Source organism: Lipotes vexillifer, unplaced genomic scaffold (genome assembly GCF_000442215.2).
Source record: "Lipotes vexillifer unplaced genomic scaffold, Lipotes_vexillifer_v1.1 scaffold230, whole genome shotgun sequence".
NCBI classification, from domain to species: domain Eukaryota; kingdom Metazoa; phylum Chordata; class Mammalia; order Artiodactyla; family Lipotidae; genus Lipotes; species Lipotes vexillifer.
The window spans coordinates 5,904,182-5,925,151 of NW_006775143.1; the positions used below are offsets into that span (position 1 = coordinate 5,904,182).

The 20,970-nt window shown below is 46.8% G+C and overlaps 1 protein-coding gene across 1 annotated transcript; it reads left to right on the plus strand.

Moving 5' to 3' along the window:
• The first annotated feature begins 7,834 nt into the window (after positions 1–7,834).
• On the plus strand, positions 7,835–17,174 carry SLC46A2 (solute carrier family 46 member 2). The gene is made up of 4 exons (XM_007449760.1): positions 7,835–9,089; positions 10,494–10,577; positions 10,984–11,140; positions 17,069–17,174. The coding sequence occupies exons 1-4, from the start codon at positions 7,970–7,972 to the stop codon at positions 17,133–17,135; spliced, it is 1,428 nt and encodes a 475-aa protein (XP_007449822.1). The 5' UTR covers positions 7,835–7,969; the 3' UTR covers positions 17,136–17,174.
• The last annotated feature ends 3,796 nt before the right edge of the window (positions 17,175–20,970 follow it).

Genomic DNA, 20,970 nt, shown 5'->3' on the forward strand with positions numbered 1-20,970 from the left:
CCCTGGTGGTGCAGTGGTTAAGAATCCACCTGCCAATGCAGGGGACATGGGTTTGAGCCCTGGTCTGGGAAGATCCCACATGCTGTGGAGCAACTAAGCCTGTATGCCACAACTACTGAGCCCGCATGCCACAACTACTGAAGCCTGTGCACCTAGAGCCCATGCTCCGTAACAAGTCACTGCAGTGAGAGGCCCACGCACTGCAATGAGAGGCCCATGCACCGCAACAGACAGTAGTCCCTGCTCGCCGCAACTAGAGAAAACCGGTGCGCAGCAACAAAGACCCAACACAGCCAAAAATAAATAAATTTATTTAAAAAAAAAAAGACTGGTTAGAGTTTGAGTCTCCACAGATGAAAGGGAAGAGTGGTCAAAGAGAAAGAAGATATACCAGGAAGGTGTGGTATTACTGAAGCAAGAGAATAAACTCTCAAAGATTTAAGAAAGAGGCTAAAACTCTCAAAGGTTGCTCAGAGTCAAGTAGGCTAAGGACTGAAAATGTCCATTAGATTGAATGACATGGAATCACTGACCTCAGAAAATCCATTTTAGTGACACGATAGTGCTGAAAATAAAATAGAAAATAGTAGAGTTTAAAAGTTTGAAGGGACTGGCTGGAAGTAGAATAGAAAATAGTAGAAGAGTCTGAAAGGTTGAAAGGAATGCAAAGTTCTGAACTTGTAATTTTGGAGCATGAAAGAGTGAGACTTGACTGGAGAAACAGCATAAGACTGCTGGGTAGTTTAGAGGGCTCATTTCAGATTGGAGTCTATAGTTAAAACCTGACTTACTGTGAGACTTCCCCCCAACTAGTCCTCAGCTACTTGAATGCCAGCAGATAACTGGGTTTATCCAAGGTTGGCATGCAAAGATAAAAGAACCAGAGAGTTTGATCTATTGAAAAGGGTGTTTCCAAAATGATGTACCTCTGCTACCTAAGTTAGATAGATAGAGGTAGATAGCAAAGGAAGAGAAGAAAGGAAAAAATCATACATCGATTTGGAATGATTTGGAAAAATCACACATCAGTGTAGGGGTGTGTGTGCATCCTGATAAGATCAAAGAAACATTGAAGTAGAAGTAGCTGAACAAGCAACACAGGAGAGGAGGCTGTAGTCAGAGTGGGGTATTTGAATTAGTGATTCTGGAGGTGGCACAGCTACGGTTGATGATCAGATCCAGGATCCAAGGGAGTTTGTGGCTGAAGAAGGGTGGAAGTCACTAGAGATTAGAGGCCTTGGGTTTGACTCCATCAAATCTCTTTCACTTGCAATTGATGGAAAACCTAAATCAAACTGGGATTGGGAAAGGGGAATACAGAAGTTTTTGTTAAGAAGCAACATTGTAAAAATGACTATACTACCCAAATAAATCTACAGATTCAATGCAATCCCTATCAAACTACCAATGGCATTTTTGGTAGTTTGAACTACTACAGAACTAGAACAAAAATTTCACAATTTGTATGGAAACACAAAAGACCCCGAATAGCAAAGCAATCTTGAGAAGGAAAAACAGAGCAGAGGAATCAGGCTCCCTGACTTCAGACTATACTACAGAGCTACAGTAATCAAGACAGTATGGTACTGACACAAAAACAGAAATATAGATCAATGGAACAGAATAGAAAGCCCAGAGATAAACCCACACACATATGGTCGCCTTATTTTTGATAAAGGAGGCAAGAATATACAATGGAGAAAAGACAGCCTCTTCAGTAAGTGGTGCTGGGAAAACTGGACAGCTACAAGTAAAAGAATGAAATTAGAATACTTCCTAACACTGTACACAAAAATAGACTCAACAGATTAAAGACCTAAATGTAAGGCCAGACACTATAAAACTCTTAGAGGAAAACATAGGGAGAACACTCTATGACATTAATCACAGCAAGATCCTATTTGACCCACCTCCTAGAGAAATGGAAATAAAAACAATAATAAACAAATGGGACCTAATGAAACTTAGAAGCTTTTGCACAGCAAAGGAAACCATAAACAAGACAAAAAGCCCTCAGAATGGGAGAAAATATTTGCAAATGAAGCAACTGACAAAGGATTAATCTCCAACATATACAAGCAGCTCATGCAGCTCAATATGAAAAAAAAAAACCCAATCCAAAAATGGGCAGAAGACCTAAATAGACAATTTCTCCAAAGAAGATATACAGATTGCCAACAAACACGTGAAAGGATGCTCAACATCACTAATCATTAGAGAAATGCAAATCAAAACTACAGTGAGGTATCGCCTCACACTAGTCAGAATGGCCATCATCAAAAATCTACAAACAATAAATGCTGGAGAGGGTGTGGAGAAAAGGGAACCCTCTTGCACTGTTGGTGGGAATGTAAATTGATACAGCCACTATGGAGAACAGTATGGAGGTTCCTTAAAAAACTAAACACAGGGCTTCCCTGGTGGCACAGTGGTTGAGAGTCCGCCTGCTGGTGTAGGGGACATGGGTTCGTGCCCTGGTCCGGGAGGATCCCACATGCAGCGGAGCGGCTGGGCCCGTGAGCCATGGCCGCTGAGCCTGCACGTCCGGAGCCTGTGCTCCGCAACGGGAGAGGCCACAACAGTGAGAGGCCCGCGTATCACAAAAAAAAATTAAAAAACTAAAAACAGAACTGCCATACGACCCAGCAATCCCACTACTGGGCATATACCCTGAGAAAACCATAATTCAAAAAGAGTCATGTACCACAATATTTGCAGCACTGTTTACAATAGCCAGGACGTGGAAGCAACCTAAGTGTCCATCGACAGATGAATGGATAAAGAAGATGTGGCACATACATTCAATGGAATATTACTCAGCCATAAAAAGGAAAGGAAATTGAGTTATTTGTAGTGAGGTGGATGGACCTAGAGTCTGTCGTACAGAGTGAAGTAAGTCAGAAAGAGAAAAACTAATACCATATGCTAACACATATATATGGAGTCCAAAAAAAAAAGGTTCTGAAGAACCTAGGGGCAGGATAGGAATCAAGATGCAGACGTAGAGAATGAACTTGACACGGGGAGGGGGAAGGGTAAGCTGGGACGAACTGAGAGAATAGCATTGATCTATATACACTACCAAATGTAAAAATAGATACCTAGTGGGAAGCAGCTGCATAGCACAGGCAGATCAGCTCGGTGCTTTGTGACCACCTAGAGGGGTGGGATAGGGAGGGTGGGAAGGAGACGCAAGAGGGAGGGGATATGGGGATATATGTATATGTATAGCTGACTCACTTTGTTATACAGCTGAAACTAAGACACCATTGTAAAGCAATTATACTCCAATAAGGATGTTAAAAAAAAAAAAAAGAAAAAAAAAGGTGAAGAGGTAGTTTAGCTTCAGGCAGAGCTCGTAGGGTGTGATCAGGATCTGACTCTCCATCTTTCAGCTCCACTGTCCTCTATAGGGAGATCTCAGGCAAGCTCTGCTCTAGGGGGAGCAAAACGGCTGCCAGTGACTCCAGGCTTTCATCCCCACCAGTCTAAGATGAGCAGAGAAGAATAAGTGTCTCCTCCCTAACTATTTAAGTCAGAGTCCTGGGCCTCATTCTTACTGGTTCAAATTTGGGTCACATTTCCATCTCCAAACCAATCACTGTCATCACAGGCACGCAGTGCTGTGATTGGCCAGACCTGAGTCTCATTTCCACTTGGAAGATGGTTCATCAGAGGAAAAATGGGGTGTTCTTCTTACCAGAAGAAGAATCAATGTATCCTGGCCAGTAGAAACAGATGTCTTACTTCTACAGTGTTGAGCAGGTTGTTCATGAGGTCATTCGTGTTGGGAGCAGAGCTTGGGGTAGACAGGAATCCCATTAAGCCAGAATCTTTGAAAGAGGAGGCATGGCCTGTTGTCAGTGACTACCGGTGTAAAACAGAACTTGGAGTGTTTGTACAGTGCCTCTTGATAACTCTTCAGACTTGAAAGATCCTTGAGGGCAAAGGATTTTGTATCCCTGGTAACAAGCAGTGAGCCTGATACTCAAAAAATGCTTGTAAATGATGGATGGATGGTAGATGAATGGATGATGAATGAACAAATGAATCACCGAGTTTGAAAATACCTTAGGAATAGGCTTACAGTATTTGACAAAGTTTTGAACACAAAAATGCATTTTGAAAATGTATCTCTTCAATTATGTCAGAAATGGAACATTGTGAAAATAGCATGGACTCTCACACAAACCAAGATTTGAATTCTGGCTCTGTGTGACCTCGTGCAAATGACTTAGCCCACCCTAAGTCTGTTTCCTCATCTATAAAATTGGGCAATGTTAGCGTGCCACCCTGAGGGGGAGTAGCCAATGAAACAATTTCCCAAGAAGATCCATGGGTGGCATTCATTATTTTGATAACTTATTATAAATGAGGCCTAGCGCTCAGCCTGACAGAATAAAAGACTTCATCAGCACTCGGAGAGGGAAGTCATTTCCCAGACAGAGGCCTACATTAACCAAATTGGAAAGGCAGAGAAAGCAGAATGCCAATGTATTAACTTACCATGAGAACTTATTTGGAGTATTCACGTAACTAGCACACTTTTTTCCTGCGCTCAGCTCTACTGGGAAGTAAAATCACAACTAGAAGATTGCTTGTGCTCAGGCAAGGGAACTTGGGGTGGCCCCTGCATCTAGTGATGGGCCAGCCATTGGGAAACCCTAGAAAGAAAGTTCTTGGATGGTCACTGACAAGGTTTCTCTCTGTCTCCTAGGATGAGTTTGTACATCTTTGCTTTGTTCGTTCTGTATTTATGTCTTGGAGGGCATCTTCTTTCCTTCACTTGTAATGTCTTGGGAAAAGGCTCACCTCAGCCCCTAAAATATCAACAATAGAGAAGAACACTTTTCCCATCATTGCAGCCTGCATCAGCAGCGAGGGTCTCCCTGGCCCTCAGGATCTGGGTCAGACGGCTGAACCACCCAAGTCCACAGCCTGGGACATTCCCAAGCCCGTCCCAGATTTCAGCAAGTCCCCGGGAGACTGGTGTTCTTGTGGTCTCCTCTCCTTCTGCTTGCTCATGATCTCTGCCCAGAGTTACGTTAATCCAGACATGAATCACAGATTCTTCACCGGCTTCCACCAAAATAAAAAAATTAAAAATCCCACTTACACAAAACATTCATGAGTAGACTTTTCTAAAGAACCAAGGAGGTAGGGTGAGGTCTCAGGAAGGATTCATATACATACATGAGACAGCAAGCTGTTTAGAGCCCTATTAGACCTTCCTATTCTTCTAAAGTTCCTCTGACCACACTGACACCGGGGGTTCCTGTTCTCACCAGCAGACCCGAGTCTCACTTCCCCATGCCTCTTTTCTGCCTCCCCCACTCCCCACCCCAATGGAAAGTCAAAACAAACGCTACACCTCTCTCCCTGTCTGCTAGACTCTGCACCTCTCTCCCTGTCTGCTCGACCCGACACAGGCAGCACCGCAGCCCTGGCGAGCAGGAACCTAAAGTCATACAAGGGAGACTCAAGTCAGAAGAAGGTCCTCTCTGCAGGAGTGTGTACTTAAAGGAGGAAGCAAGCCAGCCAGGGAAACCGATCTCCACCTAGTCCAAGGCAGTGAGCCCGTGAGACAGAGGAAGAACCGCAAAGAAATAGAAAGGGTCCTGGGGACTTTATTCAGCAGCAAATGATCCTGGTGACTGTTCTTGTGGGATCTACCCCCTGCAAGAGTCCAATTTTAGCATCTGCAGGGACACACAGGGCTGGCAGGACCTCCCCCTCTCTCCCTTGGCGCTGGGGTTTAAGGACAAAGCCTCCAGGCTGGGACCCATGCTGGCTTGGGTCCTGTGCTGGCTCCTGGCCCTTTAATTCAGGTGCTCAAAGAAGGACTCTTCTCCAAGAGGCCTTTGTCTTGGAGGAAGGGCTGAGCCTAGCTGCTCCGGAGGGTTTTGTTTGGGGTTTTTGTTTGTTTTCTGTTGCTGTTGTTGTTTAATTGTGGTAAGAACACTTAACATGAGAGCTTCCCTCTTAACACATTTTTAAGTGTATATTGTGTTACTGTAAATACACTGTTGTACCTGGCAGATCTCTGGAGCTGCTTCATTTAGCTTGGCTGAAACTTTATGCTACTTGACTAGTAATTCCCCATTTCTCCCTCCCTCCGCCCCCCAATCCCTGGCAACCACCATTCCACTCTATGAATCTGACAATTTTAGATACCTCATATGGGAAATCATGTAGCATTTGTCTTACTACAACAGGTTTATTTCACTTAGCATAATGTCCTCAAGGTTGATCCATGCTGACACAAATCTCAGGATTTCCTTCTTTTTAAAGGCTGAATAACATTCAGTTGTATTTATATACCACATGTTCTTTTTCCGTTCATCCATCAGTGGACATTTAGGTTGCTTCCACATCTTGGCTACTGTGAATAGTGCTGCAATGAACACAGGAGTGCTAATCTCTTCAAGAACCTAAAAAGAGGACTTCCCTGGTGGTGCAGTGGTTAAGAATCCACCTGCCAATGCAGGGGACATGGGTTCGAGCCCTGGTCTGGGAAGATCCCACATGCCGTGGAGCAACTAAGCCCATGCACCACAACTACTGAGCCTGTGCTCTAGAGCCCTCAAGCCACAACTACTGAGCCCACGAGCCACAACTACTGAGCCTGCGTGCCACAACTACTGAAGCCTGCACACCTAGAGCCTGTGCTCTGCAACAAGAGAAGCCACCTCAATGAGAAGCCCGTGCACCGCAACGAAGCGTAGCCCCCACTCGCCACAACTAGAGAAAGCCCATGCGCAGCAACAAAGACCCAATGCAGCCAAAAATAAATAAATTTATATATTAAAAAAAAAGAACCTAAAAATAAACAAGTGGGACTACATCAAACTAAAAAGCTTCTGCACTGCAAAATAAAAAAAAATCAACAGAGTGAAAAGGCAACCTACAGAATGGGAGAAAATATTGCACATCATATCTCTGAAAGGGAGTTAATCTCCAACATATATAAGAATTCCTACAATTCAGTTGTAAAACAAACATGGGCTAAGGACTTGTATAGACATTTCTCCAAAGAAGATATACAAATGGCCAAGAAGCATATGAAAAGATAAGCTAATCATCAGGGACATGCAAATCAAAACCACACTGAGGTATCACCCCACACCTGTCAAGATGGCTATTTATCAGAATAGATTAAGTGTTGGTGAGGATGTGAGACATTGGAACCCTTGTGTACTGGTGCTGTGAAAGGAAAATGGGCAGCTTCTATGGAAAACAACGAAGTTTCCTCAAAAAAATAAAAGCAGCACTATGATCTAGCAATCCCACTGCGGGGTCTGTATCCAAAAGAATTGAAATCAGCACCTCAAAGAGATACTAGGACTCCTGAGTTTTTAAAATTTCTCTCAGTCTCTGCTACCCAGCTCTCCACAGCACATAGGTCCCCGTCACTTTTAAACCCCAAAATAAAACCTCACCGCCCCCCTCCCCGCCACCACGCTGATCCCAGGCATCACACGGCTTGCCCCAAACTGCCTTCCAGGTACAGAATTTTGCTCCCTGCCTTGGGGGGGGCGGGGCCAAGTCCCAGGGGAAGGTGCCCAGCGACCTGCGGTAGGTCCAGGCACGCCCGGCCGTGCGTAAATCGGCCCTTCAGGCGGCCGCGCTGCCCGGAGCAGCGTGACGCAGGGGCGCAGCCGGACTCCAGACTCACCGCGCGCTCCCCCGCGCCTCGCTTCCTTGGGCCGCCGCCAGTCCTGCTCCGCCTCCGGGGGCGGAGCGTGGCCCTTTTTGGTCCGGGTAGGCGTGGCCGTGGTCCCGGAGGTCACTGGGCCGCCCGGCTGGCTGCTGCCACTCGCGCCCTGCGCCTCGCTCAGCTCGGCTCGCAGGTTTCCCCGCGCGCACCCGGACTGCGCCCCCGCCCTCCGGGAGCAGCTGCGGCAGCAGCAGCAGCAGCAGCAGCAGCAGCGGGCAAGCCCCTCCCTCCATCCCGCATCAGTGAGACGACATGGGCCCGGGGACCACCTGCCCGTACAGGGGCCCCCTGTCTCGCCCCCAGGTGTCGACCTGGATCGAGCCCGTGGTGGCCTCCACCCAGATGGCCACCTCCCTCTACGACGCGGGGCTGCTCCTCGTGGTGAAGGCATCTTTCGGAGTCGACGTCTTGTCCAACCACAGCGCCAGCCCATCGCCCCAGGGGACTCTAGAGAACCAAGAGCAGAGAGCCATCTCCAATTTCTACATCATCTACAACCTTGTGATGGGGCTGACACCCCTGCTGTCGGCCTATGGGCTGGGCTGGCTCAGCGACCACTACCACCGCAAGATCTCCATCTGCATGCCTCTGCTGGGCTTCATGCTCTCCCGCTTCGCGCTGCTGCTCAAGGTGCTGCTGGACTGGCCCGTGGAGATGCTCTACGGGGCGGCGGCGCTGAACGGGCTGTGCGGTGGCTTCTCGGCGTTTTGGTCGGGGGTCATGGCCCTGGGATCCCTCGGCTCCTCGGAGGGCCGCCGCTCCCTGCGCCTCATCGTGATCGACTTGATCCTGGGCTTGGCGGGATTCTGCGGGAGCATGATCTCTGGGCACCTCTTCAATCAGATAGTCGGGCACTCCAGCCAGGGCCTGGTGCTGACCGCCTTCAGTGTGAGCTGTGCCACCTGTGCCCTTTTCTACAGCCTCTTGGTGCTGAAGGTCCCTGAGTCCAAGGCCAAGCCCAGCAAGGCTGTGGATACGGTGTCTGGCACAGTCTGCACCTATAACACCCTGGATCCTGATCCGACAGACAAGCAGAGTGTGACGAGGCACCCTTCATCTCCTGCAATAGCAAAGCCCAAGAAAACCATTATTGCTCTGCTCTTTGTGGGTGCCATCATATATGATCTGGCAGTGGTGGGCACAGTGGACATGATGCCCCTTTTTGTGCTGAGGGAGCCTCTGAGTTGGAACCAAGTGCAGGTGGGCTATGGTATGGCTTCAGGGTACACCATCTTCGTCACCAGCTTCCTGGGCGTCCTGGCCTTCTCCCGCTACTTCCAGGACACCACCATGATCATGATTGGAATGGTCTCCTTTGCGTCTGGAGCCCTCCTCTTGGCTTTTGTGAAAGAGACATACATGTTCTACATTGGTGAGTGTGGCATTCTTGGGGAGGCAGGACAAGGACACTGCGCATCCCCTGAGTCATGGGGCTGACCCCAGGGATGATGTGGTCTAGGTGTCCCAGCTCAGCACCGGAGATTATACCTGCTACCTAGGAGACACAAGGGAGACAGGATTATGTGCACTTGAGTTTGTCGGTATTACCTGTGTGGCCCCTGAAATGTTACCAGAGTGGTGCCCAAAGCTCTAGGAAGTCAGGGGAGGGCTGGTCAGTGGTGCCTGGAGTCAGCAGGAGAGCCTTCGGGATGCCCTCGAGTGGAGGAGATGGGGTTGTTTCTTCTCCCCAGTTTTAAAGGGATAGAACATTAAGTAATCCAGCTGAAAAAGTCCTTTAATGAAAATCATTTCAATCATTTTGGGTCAAGCCCAAGCTTTTTAAAAAGAGAGAAAAATTCTCCATAAATGCCTTCCACAACCAGTGTAATACATTCATTCCCTCAAGGAAGCAGAATGAAGTTCCTATCTGAGGACAAAGACAGCCCACAAGCAGAGAGCTCTGGCCCGTGCTCCAACAGACCTTTCTAGTGATAGAAATGTTCTGTATCTGTTCTGCCTAATACACTAGCCATGAGCCACGTATGGCTATGAAGCCCTTGAAATGTGGCCAGTGCAACTAAAAGAGCAGAATTTTTCATACTATTTCATTTAAATTAATAGTCACGTGGCTTGGCTGGCTAGTGGCTAACATATTCGAACAACTCAAGATGGTTCCCAGAGACCGTCCTTTGGCAGAGGTCACACAACTCAGAAAAACCCCTCACAAAATGGCAAGATTACCTTTCGCCAGCTCCCAGTTCAACAGGCCGTGTGCAAGAGCCAGAGTCCCCCCTCCCCTTCCTTCCCCACCACACACACACACACACACACGCACGCACGCACGCACGCCCGCCCACCCGCCCGCCAAGGAATAATGAACAGGGCTTGAGGGAAGGAGGGGTGTGTGGCAGGTGTGTTAGTGGCGCACATTTCTAGATGCAGTCTGCCAAAGCTCCTGGGACCATCTCCCAGAGGTGACGATGAACGGCGAGCGCAGACACCTCTCTCCCAGGAGGCAAGAAGAGGAGTTCTGAGTGACATCAGCTCCACTTCCCTAGAAACAACTCTACCAATAACGACACCCTTCACCCTCTGTCACCACTGTGCTTGGCACCTTGCAGACGGGTCTGCAGCAATGTGCTCAGAGAATCAGCCTGCCCGGGGTGTGGGGAGGAGATGTGTGGGGGGGTCCTAGTCTGCCAGGAGAGAAACCATTTCTTCAAGGCCACATAGGATTGTGGGAGAGGGGGTAGGGGAGGCCTTTGCTCTATTCTAATTTACTCTTTGGCCAAGGCTGGGCTACAGTGAGGAGTGTTCTCCTGTGATTCCTTTCCAGCTCGGGCCGTCATGCTGTTCGCTCTCATCCCCATCACAACCATCCGATCGGCAATGTCCAAGCTCATCAAGGGCTCCTCTTACGGTGAGTGAAAGGAATTTCTCGGAGGTTTCTCTGTCTGGACGGTTTCAGAGCCAGTCGGCTTGAGGCACAGGGTTTGGACTGGCAGAAGGCACAGGAGAGAGTTCCAGAAGCAGCCTTGAAGACACGAGAAACACACTGGTGTCCATCCAGAGTGGAGGGAGTGAGAGCAGGAGGGTGGGAAAGACTCGGAAAGTCAGCCGCTGAAAAGCCACAGTCAAAGGGAGATACTACCCTCCACGGGCCATGGGAAGAGTCAGCTGGGTGGAGGCAAGAATCCCGTAAAATGAGCCAGGAAGACGGAGTCTGGGGAGGGTGAGGGGTCTCCTGAGAACCCCCCGGAGACTCAGCTCTCGGGGAACATGGAGGGACAGCTTAGTAACCTTGGTAACCTCGCTCCCTTCCACAGGAAAGGTGTTTGTCATCCTGCAGCTGTCCCTGGCTCTGACCGGGGTGGTGACATCCACCATGTACAACAAGGTCTATCAGCTCACCATGGAGAAGTTCGTCGGCACCTGCTTTGCACTATCCTCCTTCCTCTCCTTCCTGGCCATCATCCCGATTGGGTAAGACAGGACCAGCGGCTGCTCTTTGAGCTGGGGCCTGGGGCTTAGGTCAAGGACTGTTGGAGCATTTCCGGCCCATTATCATAAAGTATTATTTATTTTCAACAGTTACACAATGGGTTCTGAGTAGGCTCTCTCACAGAGAAAAAGTTCTCCTGTTTCCCCAAACTAATAATCTGGCGATTTGGAAATTCCCTCAAGTTATAAGTAATAAACAGAGGGCCTTAACAAGCTGGCTCACTTCCTGGCGGTTTTGTAATACAACTTATTTATAGGCAACTCATATACTTCCTTGTAATCAGGGGCTGGGATTAGAAACCTTCTTGTACCACTCAGACTTTTTTTGTTTAGTCTCCTTTAGGTGAGAGTCAGCCGGCCCCACTTCCAGGTACTCTTTCTTGTCTGTACCTTCCAAGGGCTTGGCAACTTCTGTGCTCAGTGCCCTTTAAATCTCATGGCCACCGGACTGTGTGAGCTTCCCTGTAGGACGTGGGCGATTCCTTTGATCTCTCTGGGGGAATGTTCTTGTTTGCAAAACAAGAGCGCTAAAGTCTGGAAGATAATAGGCAGGAGGAAGGCTAGAGAAGCAAAGGAGGGGTACTCCAGGCCCAGGGGGAGAGTGCCAGCCTAGATCATCACCAAAATGGACCACATGCAACAGTCTAGTCTTCGACCAGCCCCATCCAAGGGAAATATGGTACGAGCCACAAGTACAAGCCATATTATGTGATTTAAAATTTTCTAGTAGCCACGTTTAAAAACAGTAACAGTAACAGGTGAAATGATTTTAATAACATTTGATTTGGCCCAATAGATCCAAAATATCTTTGTAATCAATTTATGAAATCAATGAGTCTTTTAAACTAAATCTTCAAAATCTGGTATTTCATACTGACAGCACACGTCAATTTGGACTCCATTTGAACACCTTTCAAGTGTTCAGTAGCCAGTGTTAACTAGTAGCTACATATTAGCTCAGTTTCGGTCTGTTTAGGCCCTTTTATCCTTTCCTAAGGTGTGGTTATCTCACACTTGTATCAGTCCCACCCGAGGATTATTGATATCCACAGTAAGATACAAGGGACTTGACATAGATTTGCATTTTAAAGGGACCAGTAGCACACCAGAGCCCTACATATCAGTAATGGTGGTGTTATAGGCAGCAGAGTAGACCAGAATTGAAGGCAGGTTGGAAGTGGGAAGTGGATGGTGGAATTCTCACCATCTTCTTTGAATTCTCACATCGCATTGCATACGTCCCTGCCTGCACAGAAGGCTGAGCCTCCTGAGACAGGAGCCATCAATCATGAAGGCTCTTTGCTTTATTTCATAGTTGAGAAGATAATAAGATATGAGGATCAAACAGCTGAGAGAATTTGTACAAAACAGCAGACTTGATTACTAGTGCCTTCTTGGGCCAGTTCTCATTTTCTCAAGGTGTAGGACTGAGCCAGACCTGTCCTCAAGCTGCCCAGCCCTTAGGCCTTTTCATGTGCCACTGTTTTCATAAAAGTCTCAGCTGAATAGGTTGGGTTTAGCTAGAGCTGACCCACAATGCAAACTTCTCAGGAGTCCCAGCTCTCTGTCCATGTGAGTAATGGGTTAGTAGCCGTGCCGCTTGCAAGTTATCCAGTCCTGTTTGATTGGCAATTGGTTGAAATATAGTCTCTTTGACCTAAACAAATCAACAAAAAACAACAGAAGAAAACAAGTCTGACTGGTTAATGTGTGTCATAGCTAAACATAAACAAATGAAAGCACTGAGAATATGCAATAATTGGTTCTTTTCTGCAGTTTCATTGCTTCATATGTGTGCTAAGGAGATGCTTTCCCTTTTTTAAGAGACTTTGGGGTGCATGAAACAGGTGTGCTGCCCTTGACACCTACCCCCCAATGTACTATGTAATATGCACCTGGACCCAGCCCTACACTGTGTGCATGGAATCTTGATTAAGATATGCATGATCTTCATGATCTTATGTCACAGAAGCAGGGACAGAATCTTGAACCAATCTTAAGTAACTGAATGCTTATGTGAATTGAGGCACTTAAGTAGTTGCTAATTGTTTCCCTCTGCTGTAGACATTTAGCTGTAGAGGGACCCATGTGCAACCGAAGCCTCCTTTGCTTGCTGTACATTGGAATCACCTGGAGAGATTTAAAAACTACTGATGTCTGGCTCCTACCCGCAGAGATTTTGACTCAGTTGATCTGGGATGCAGCCTGGGCACAGGAATTTTTTAAAGCTCTCCAGTTTATTCGGATATACAGCCAAGGTTGAGAACCTCTGGTATAAAGGGAGTTTTTCTATTACCTTTCCCTTCCACGAAGTCACAAGTAAATAAGATCCTGAAAAATTATTACAAGAGGCCAAGGCTGCACCATCAATCATTAAGCGCTATTAGCAGGAAAGACCAGAACTCTCTAACCACGGGAAGAAAAGCTACATTCCAATGACATAAAAGCCCAGGAAGACATGTCACAGCAGGGAGTGGAGGAGGCCACGGAGGGCAGAAGGCTGGGAGGAGAGGTTCCTGGGCTGAGCTGCCAACAGCCCATCTGCAGGAAGGGAGTGCGGCCCCAGCCCTTCCTGGTACCAAAGTGAGTCAATTTCACGTCACTGTGAGAACCTGCCCTCTCCTGCTTGTTTTTCTTTACATGCGACAGGGAGATGCTGAGGGAGTAACTGTCTGGCTCTGCCCATCCGCAACCCACTGGCCACCCAAACCTCGTGCTTCATAGAGAAAACAGATGCCATCAGACGAGAGTGGGCTCGTTTTCTCCGAAGTAGATCTACAAGCCTGCATTCTTCTGCATCCATCCTGTTGTTCTCCCCGCCAACCTCTCTCTGAAAGATAATAGCAAACACTTAAACAGCCCTTATTATGTGCGAGGCACTTCTTTAAATATTTCATATATTTTAACCTTCTCAAACAATCCTCTGAGACAATTACTATTTTATCCCCATTTTGCAGATGAAGAAACAGACTCTAAGATGTCATGTAACTTGCCAAAGATTACAGAACTAATAAGTGGCAGAGACAGGATTTGAACCCAGGCAGCTGGTTCTCGGCCACTCCTTGACTTGCTTCTTAGAAGAGTCCCTGGGTACCACCTCTCCCCTTCTCCTTAGAGAGCTTACTTGCACTACTTAGCTGCTCCCTCTCCTGAATTCTTCCTGTCAGAAGTGAGACGTGATCTACCACCCTCTCTCCTCCTTTTTTACAGCCATGTTCTCCAGTTCTCGTCTACACCTGCTCTACACCTGCTCTACACCTGCTCTACATTGATTCTACCTCCAACATATGCCTCCAATTCATCCTTTTCTCTTTATGCCTACTGCTGCCACCCAAGCACTATGGGGGACCAAATTCGCCTCTGAGCCCTTCTCCCCACATCCACACGTGTTCCCCTCTCATCCTCTCTCCACCAGGTGGCCAGAGCAATTTCCTTAGAGTGCACATCAGTTCACATCATCTCCTGCCCAAAGCTCTGCGCTTGGCTTTCACTGCTCTTAAGACCCAAATTTCTTAACCGTGGACCACAGGTCCTTCATAATCCAGCCTCCCATTCCTGCCACTAACCACCCTCCCCATTCTATGCTTCAGCCCCAGGAGCCTACCCTCATGCTCTTTCCCCGTCCTTACCCACACATCCTTCTTAACACAACTTAGCTGTGGTCTTAAGTTGAACACCATTTTCTCAAAGAGGATTTGAGAAAATCCCCTTCTCAATCTAACTTCGATCCTTCTATTATATGCTCCCCAAGCTTCCTATACTTTTCCTTCATAGCGTGATAGTTGATGATTATTTAGTGATTATCATGTTTTACAAGCTTGCTCACTAGACTGTAGGCTCCCTGAGGGCAGGAACCACACCTGTTTGGCTCACCTCATACCCTGTGTCCAGCAGAGAGCTTAGTGTGTACTCAAAGTATTTAATGAATGAAAAATCTGTCAGAAGGGTGTGACACCTACTAGCCAGCACTGCTGACCATCCATATCCCAGAGCTGCCTGTTGACTGGCCGTGAAGTCAGGGGTTGGCCATCACCATATCAATGAAAATTGATCAACAGTCAATCTAAGAAAGAAATAGAAAATTTTAGTCATGCTATCCCAAGGATTATAACCCGGGAGACAGTATTTCAGAAAACTCTGAGGACTGTTCCACCTGTTAGAGGTCAAGGCACAGTTATGTAAGTTGTTTCTTGGGTTTTTTAAAAATTAATTTTATTTATTTTTCGCTGCATTGGGTCTTCGTTGCTGTGCGTGGGCTTTCTCTAGTTGTGGCGAGTGGAGGCTACACAGGCTTCTCATTGCAGTGGCTTTTGTTGGGGAGCATGGGCTCTAGGTGCACAGGCTTCAGTAGTTGTGGCTCACGGGCTCAGCTGCTCTGCGGCTTGTGGGATATTCCTGGACCAGGGCTTGAACCCGTGTCCCCTGCATTGGCAGGCGGATTCTCAACCACTGCGTCACCAGGGAAGCCCTACGTAAGTTTTTCAGACAATGGGTTATACATCAAAGTAACATATTGCGGGGCGGGCGGGGGATAAATTAAGAGTTTGGGATTAACATATACACACTACCATATATAAAGTAAGTAAACAAGGACATACTTTATAGCACAGGGAACTATACTGAGTATCTTGTAATAAACTATAATGGAAAAGAATATATACATGAATCACTTTGCTGTGATCACACTTGAAACTAACACGACATTGTAAATTAACTATACTCCAATTTTTAAAAATTTCCCAATATGGACCAGAAAACAAAACCAAAGTAACACATTGACAGTTTACGTAGTCCAACAAGGTGAGCAGTGGGTTATTGCGACCCCTTACAGGATTGAGAAAGGAATGTTAACTCCTAGGGAGTCACCTTGCTGGCACCAGGAGGAAATTGCTTTTTTTTTTTGGTGAGCAGGAATTCCTGTGTCTTCTAAGGGGATCTAGTTAGCGTATAATGCAGGCACACAATGCACACTAAAAATGCAGGCACACAATGCACACTAAAGGGGCGGAGGTAGTTGCTCAAATGGGCAGAGAATCTTATGTTTACAAGTTTTCTTGTCCCGCCTTAATTTATCAACCACGTGACTGTGCTGTCATGGTCCACAGTAGGGAGGGGTGAGCTGTAGAGTTGGGCCTACAACTGGAGTTCATGTGGTCCCGGGCTAGCAGCCTCTTAAGTCTTGGCTTGCCTCTTACCAGCTCTGTCATACCATGAGCTCTAAGTACAGTAAGTGCTCCCCCCTGGAGAGCCCTGGGGCTCATGGAAGGTGGGGAATCAGTGTTTGTTTGGAAGTTTCCACAAAGCTTTTCCTTAGAAGGGTTTGGATTTATGTTCACACCCCACCCAGCAGCTCCAGATGTGGTCCATCCATCAGGAGGAACTGTGTGCCAGCTTAGAACCTGAGGTTCCTAGAGCTCAAAACAGTTGAGAAGACAGGACACCAGAGGTCGAAGGACATGCCAGAGGTCACAGAGACTTCCAAGATTTCAACTAGAGCTCCTCATTCCTATGCGTTCACTTATCTCCAAATATTTCTAAACAAACAATGTAATAATGATTTATGGAAGAGAGAAGAGGGCTATGGAAAGGCAAAAGAGGATGCAGCTAATTCTGCTTGGGATGAGCAAAACTTGATCTTGAGGTCCACATGGGAGTTCATCATTGGGAAGTGAGATGGAAAGAGACTCCAAGCAAAGGAAAATGTAGATGCAAAGGGCTCTTGATGTTATGGGACAGGAAGGAGGCTGGAGTGAGAGAAGTTCCCTCGGGCCCTCTCCCTTCATGCAGTACAGCATTCTGCTGCCATAACCGATAGAACCTCCTAGTCTACCAGTGATAAAGAGGTGGCCAGAGACCTCCCCGCCCCATTCCAGCTGTTCGCTCATAATTCTCTATTGTAAATTCTTACAGCATCGTGGCCTATAAGCAAGCCGCGTGGTTGCAGCATGGAGACATCGCAGAGAAAGAAAGGTGCTGAACTGCGGGAGCCGGAAACACCAGCAATGGCTGGGCCCCCCAAAGTAACCCATTGCTCAAGAAACCCGAGTTCCAGCCAGAGCCAGCCTCAGAGCGACTTGCTTTGGCTTAAGGGCCCCTGGTGGGTAGGGAAAAGCATTTTCCTGGTGATGGAGAAACCTTCTCAGTTTTCAGGTATCGCTATCAGTCAGAGGTTAGGTTCTGCAGACAGCACAGTGTGAACTTTCATGTGAAGGCCGCACACACAGCCATACCAGACACTGAAGGCCCTTTTCTTCCAGGAATGGAAGGGGCTTCAGTGTCTGGTATGAGGGCTCCAACATATGGTAACTAGTCGCCCAGGAGTCCTGTGTGAGAACTCAAAGGCACACATTTTCAACAGCCCGAGGGGAACAGGGAAGGGATGTTTTGTCAGAACTGCCAACAGTGAACGTCAGTCAATATTTTTTAAATTAAAATAGAAACTTGAAAAAAAGTTAGCTTTCTTCCCGGAGGCCTTGTTATCTGTGAACAACTCCAGAGAAATCTGGAGCTCAGGCATTTGACTTTTTGCTGTTACTGTTGTTTTTAAGAAGCAAATATCAAAAGGCTTTTCTTCAAAGGAATATAATTGGATACTTTCAGTCAACAGTATTTCCCAAAGTGAGAGGTGTAACTAAGAGCCATTTTATTTTGAGGTACTTATTTTTATAGCCTATTTTAATTATGTGTATAAAAGACTCACCTACTAATAAAATCAACATTCACAGCATGAGTGTGTGAATCATTCTTTCTTTGGTCAGGTTCCCACCAGAACTCAGACATAGCATTCTTAGACTAGGGTTAAACTTAAAGCTTGCAAATGCTTAAAAGCTAGCATTTAAATCTCAGAGCATTTGGGCTCAGAGTTGTATCGCTGATCCCTTGCAGGGACTGGTCAAAACTTTATGGCACATCTACTAAGGTCCCGGCACCGTGCTAGGTGCTGAGATACAGCAAGAACACGACAGCTCCTGCCCTACCAGTGTATTATCGAATGGGTGGAGCAGACAGAACAGGAGGCAACAATGATGTATCCTGTAATAAACGCTAACATAAGGGAGCATATAATGCAGATACGAGAGTGCAGGGAGGGCTTCTCAGAAGAAGTGGCATAAGACTGGAAAGATGATGAGTTATCAAGGTGGGACGTTGAGGGACATTCCAGGCAGAAAGAACACGCTGGAAGGCCTGAAGGTGAAAATATCCCCAAATATACGAAATCAACGTGAGGGGAGAAAAGAGGGACGGAGGGAGAGGTATCCAGGGCAATGGAATCAAGAGGTGAGACTGGAACAGTGAGGAGGAACAACATCGAGACAGAGCCTTTAAAAAGTCTCTTTATACCTAGAATAGTCAAATTCATAGAGTCAGAAAGTACACTGGTATGCCAGCAGGTGGTGGGGTGGGGAGGAGGAATGGGGAGTCAGTGTTTAAAGGGGACAGAGTTTCAGTTTAGGAAGGTGAAAAATTCGGGAGATGGATGATGGTGAGAGTTGCACAACAATGTGAATGTACTTAGTGCCACTGAACTGTACAGTTACATATGGGTAAAATAGTATGTTTTATATTATGTGACTTTCACCACAATAAAAAATATTTTTTTTAAGTTTCTCTTTAGAAGTGCAAATCAAAACTACAATGAGGTACCACCTCATGCCAGTCAGAATGGCCATCATTTAAAAGTCTACAAATAACACATGCTGGAGAGGGTGGGGAAACCCTTACACTGTTGGTGGGAATGTAAATTGGTGTAGCCACTATGGAAAACAGTAAGGAGATTCCTCATAAACTAAAAATAGAGTCACCATATGATCCTGCAATCCCACTCCTGGGCATGTATCTGGAGAAAAACGTAATTCGAAAAGATATATGCACCCTAATGTTCACTGCAGCACTACCTACAATAGCCATACATGCAAACAACCTAAATGCCCATTGACAGATGAATGGATAAAGAAGATGTGATACATAAATACAATGGACTACTACTCAGCCATTGAAAAGCATGAAATAATGCCATTTGCAGCAACATGGATTGGCCCTAGACATTATCATACTAAGCGAAGTAAGTCAGACAGAGGAAGACAAATACCACATGATGTCACTTATATGTGGAATCTAAAATGCAATACAAATCAACATATCTATGAAACAAAAACAGGCTCACGGATATAGAGAACAGACTTGAGGTTGCCAAGGGAAAGGCGGGGGAGGGAAGGAATGGTAGTTTGGGATTAGCAGAGGCAAACTATTATATAGGATGGATAAACAACAAGGTCCTACGGCATCGTACAGCAAGCTATATTCAACATCCTGTGCCAACCATAATGGAAAAGAATATGAAAAAGAATATATATAACAGAAGAAGTTAACAACATGGTAAATCAACTCTACTTCAATAAAAAGTTTTTTTAAAAGGAAAAAATCGTTTCTCTTTAGAGTAATGGCATAGGTGTTGAAAGGTTTTAAGCAGGAACATGGAATGCTTACCTCTGTCTTAGAAAGAGGACTCCCGCGGCACTGAGAATGAATTGGTGGAGGAAGGGGTGGGCAAGACTTGTAGAAGGAAGACAAGCAGAGAGACCTCTGCATGAATCCAGGTGAAGGATGGTGGTGGCCCGACACTGGGTAAGAAGCTATGAGGATGGAGAAAGGTTAGATGGACTTGGAGAAATATTTGCAAGCTAGAGGTCGACAGAAGTTGGTGATGGGTGAACTGCAAAGGGTGAGGTAGAGGGAGGCAAGAATGACTCAGATCTGGGGTTCAGGCAACCCCAAATCTCCTTCCTAAGGAGGCAGAGATCCTCGCTGAGACAGGCAACATCAGCCGAGAAGGTGGGATGGGGAAGATGAGTTCAAGGCCATGCTCTACCTCTCTAAACAAACTCTCACCAATGTGCTCAGTCCTCTGGACTCCTGGCCTCCCCAACCCTAGCCCCTGGACCGGTTCCCCAACCTAAATGAATCTGATCATTGGCTTCTCCATTCCTGTCCTAGAAAACTTGCTCTCAACATCTAGAATAATTTCCTTATTTGTCCACATTGACCCTGCCATAAACTTGTGGGTTTTCACCTAAGCTGGGCTCTCAACACCCTAGTATTGACTCTTTTTCAACCCCACCTGTCACCAGGGTAGTAGTGTCACACCTTTTCAGCTTTCTCCAGGTCTTCTAGCAGATGTTCTAACCCATTAGTTCTCAAAGTGTGGTTCCTGGATCAGCATCATCAGCATCCCATGGGAACCTATCAGAAATGCAAATTCTCAGGCCCTACCCAAATCAAACTCTGGGGGTGGGGCCCCCAAATTGGTGTTTTCACCAGCTCTCAGGCTTAGGAACCACTGTTCTAATCTATGGGCCTTTTTCTCCTTACGAACTTTTGCTGAGTCCCCCTCCTCCTCTCCCTGCATCCTTAATTCTTGAGGTCCCCAAAGCCCTGCCCTTGGTTCCCTTCCCAGGTAATCTAGTCTACCAGAACTCTCTTTCCAACAATCCAGTCGACACCTCCCCCTGGGTTTCCTCAAACTTAAGTCCAAACCAAATTCTTCTCCTACCCCACCATCTAAGCCTATCCTTCACCTTCTGTTTTTCTCTTGATTGATTTCATATTTCAGTAAATGGCATCACCTCCCAGCTCCCAGACTGGAAATCTCCAAGTAATCTCTGACCCCTTCCCCTCACCACAGAAATCCATGCCCCTTTCTATCACTTCTTTTTTTTTTGCGGTACGCGGGCCTCTCACTGTTGTGGCCTCTCCCGTTGCGGAGCACAGGCTCCGGACACGCAGGCTCAGCGGTCATGGCTCACGGGCCCTGC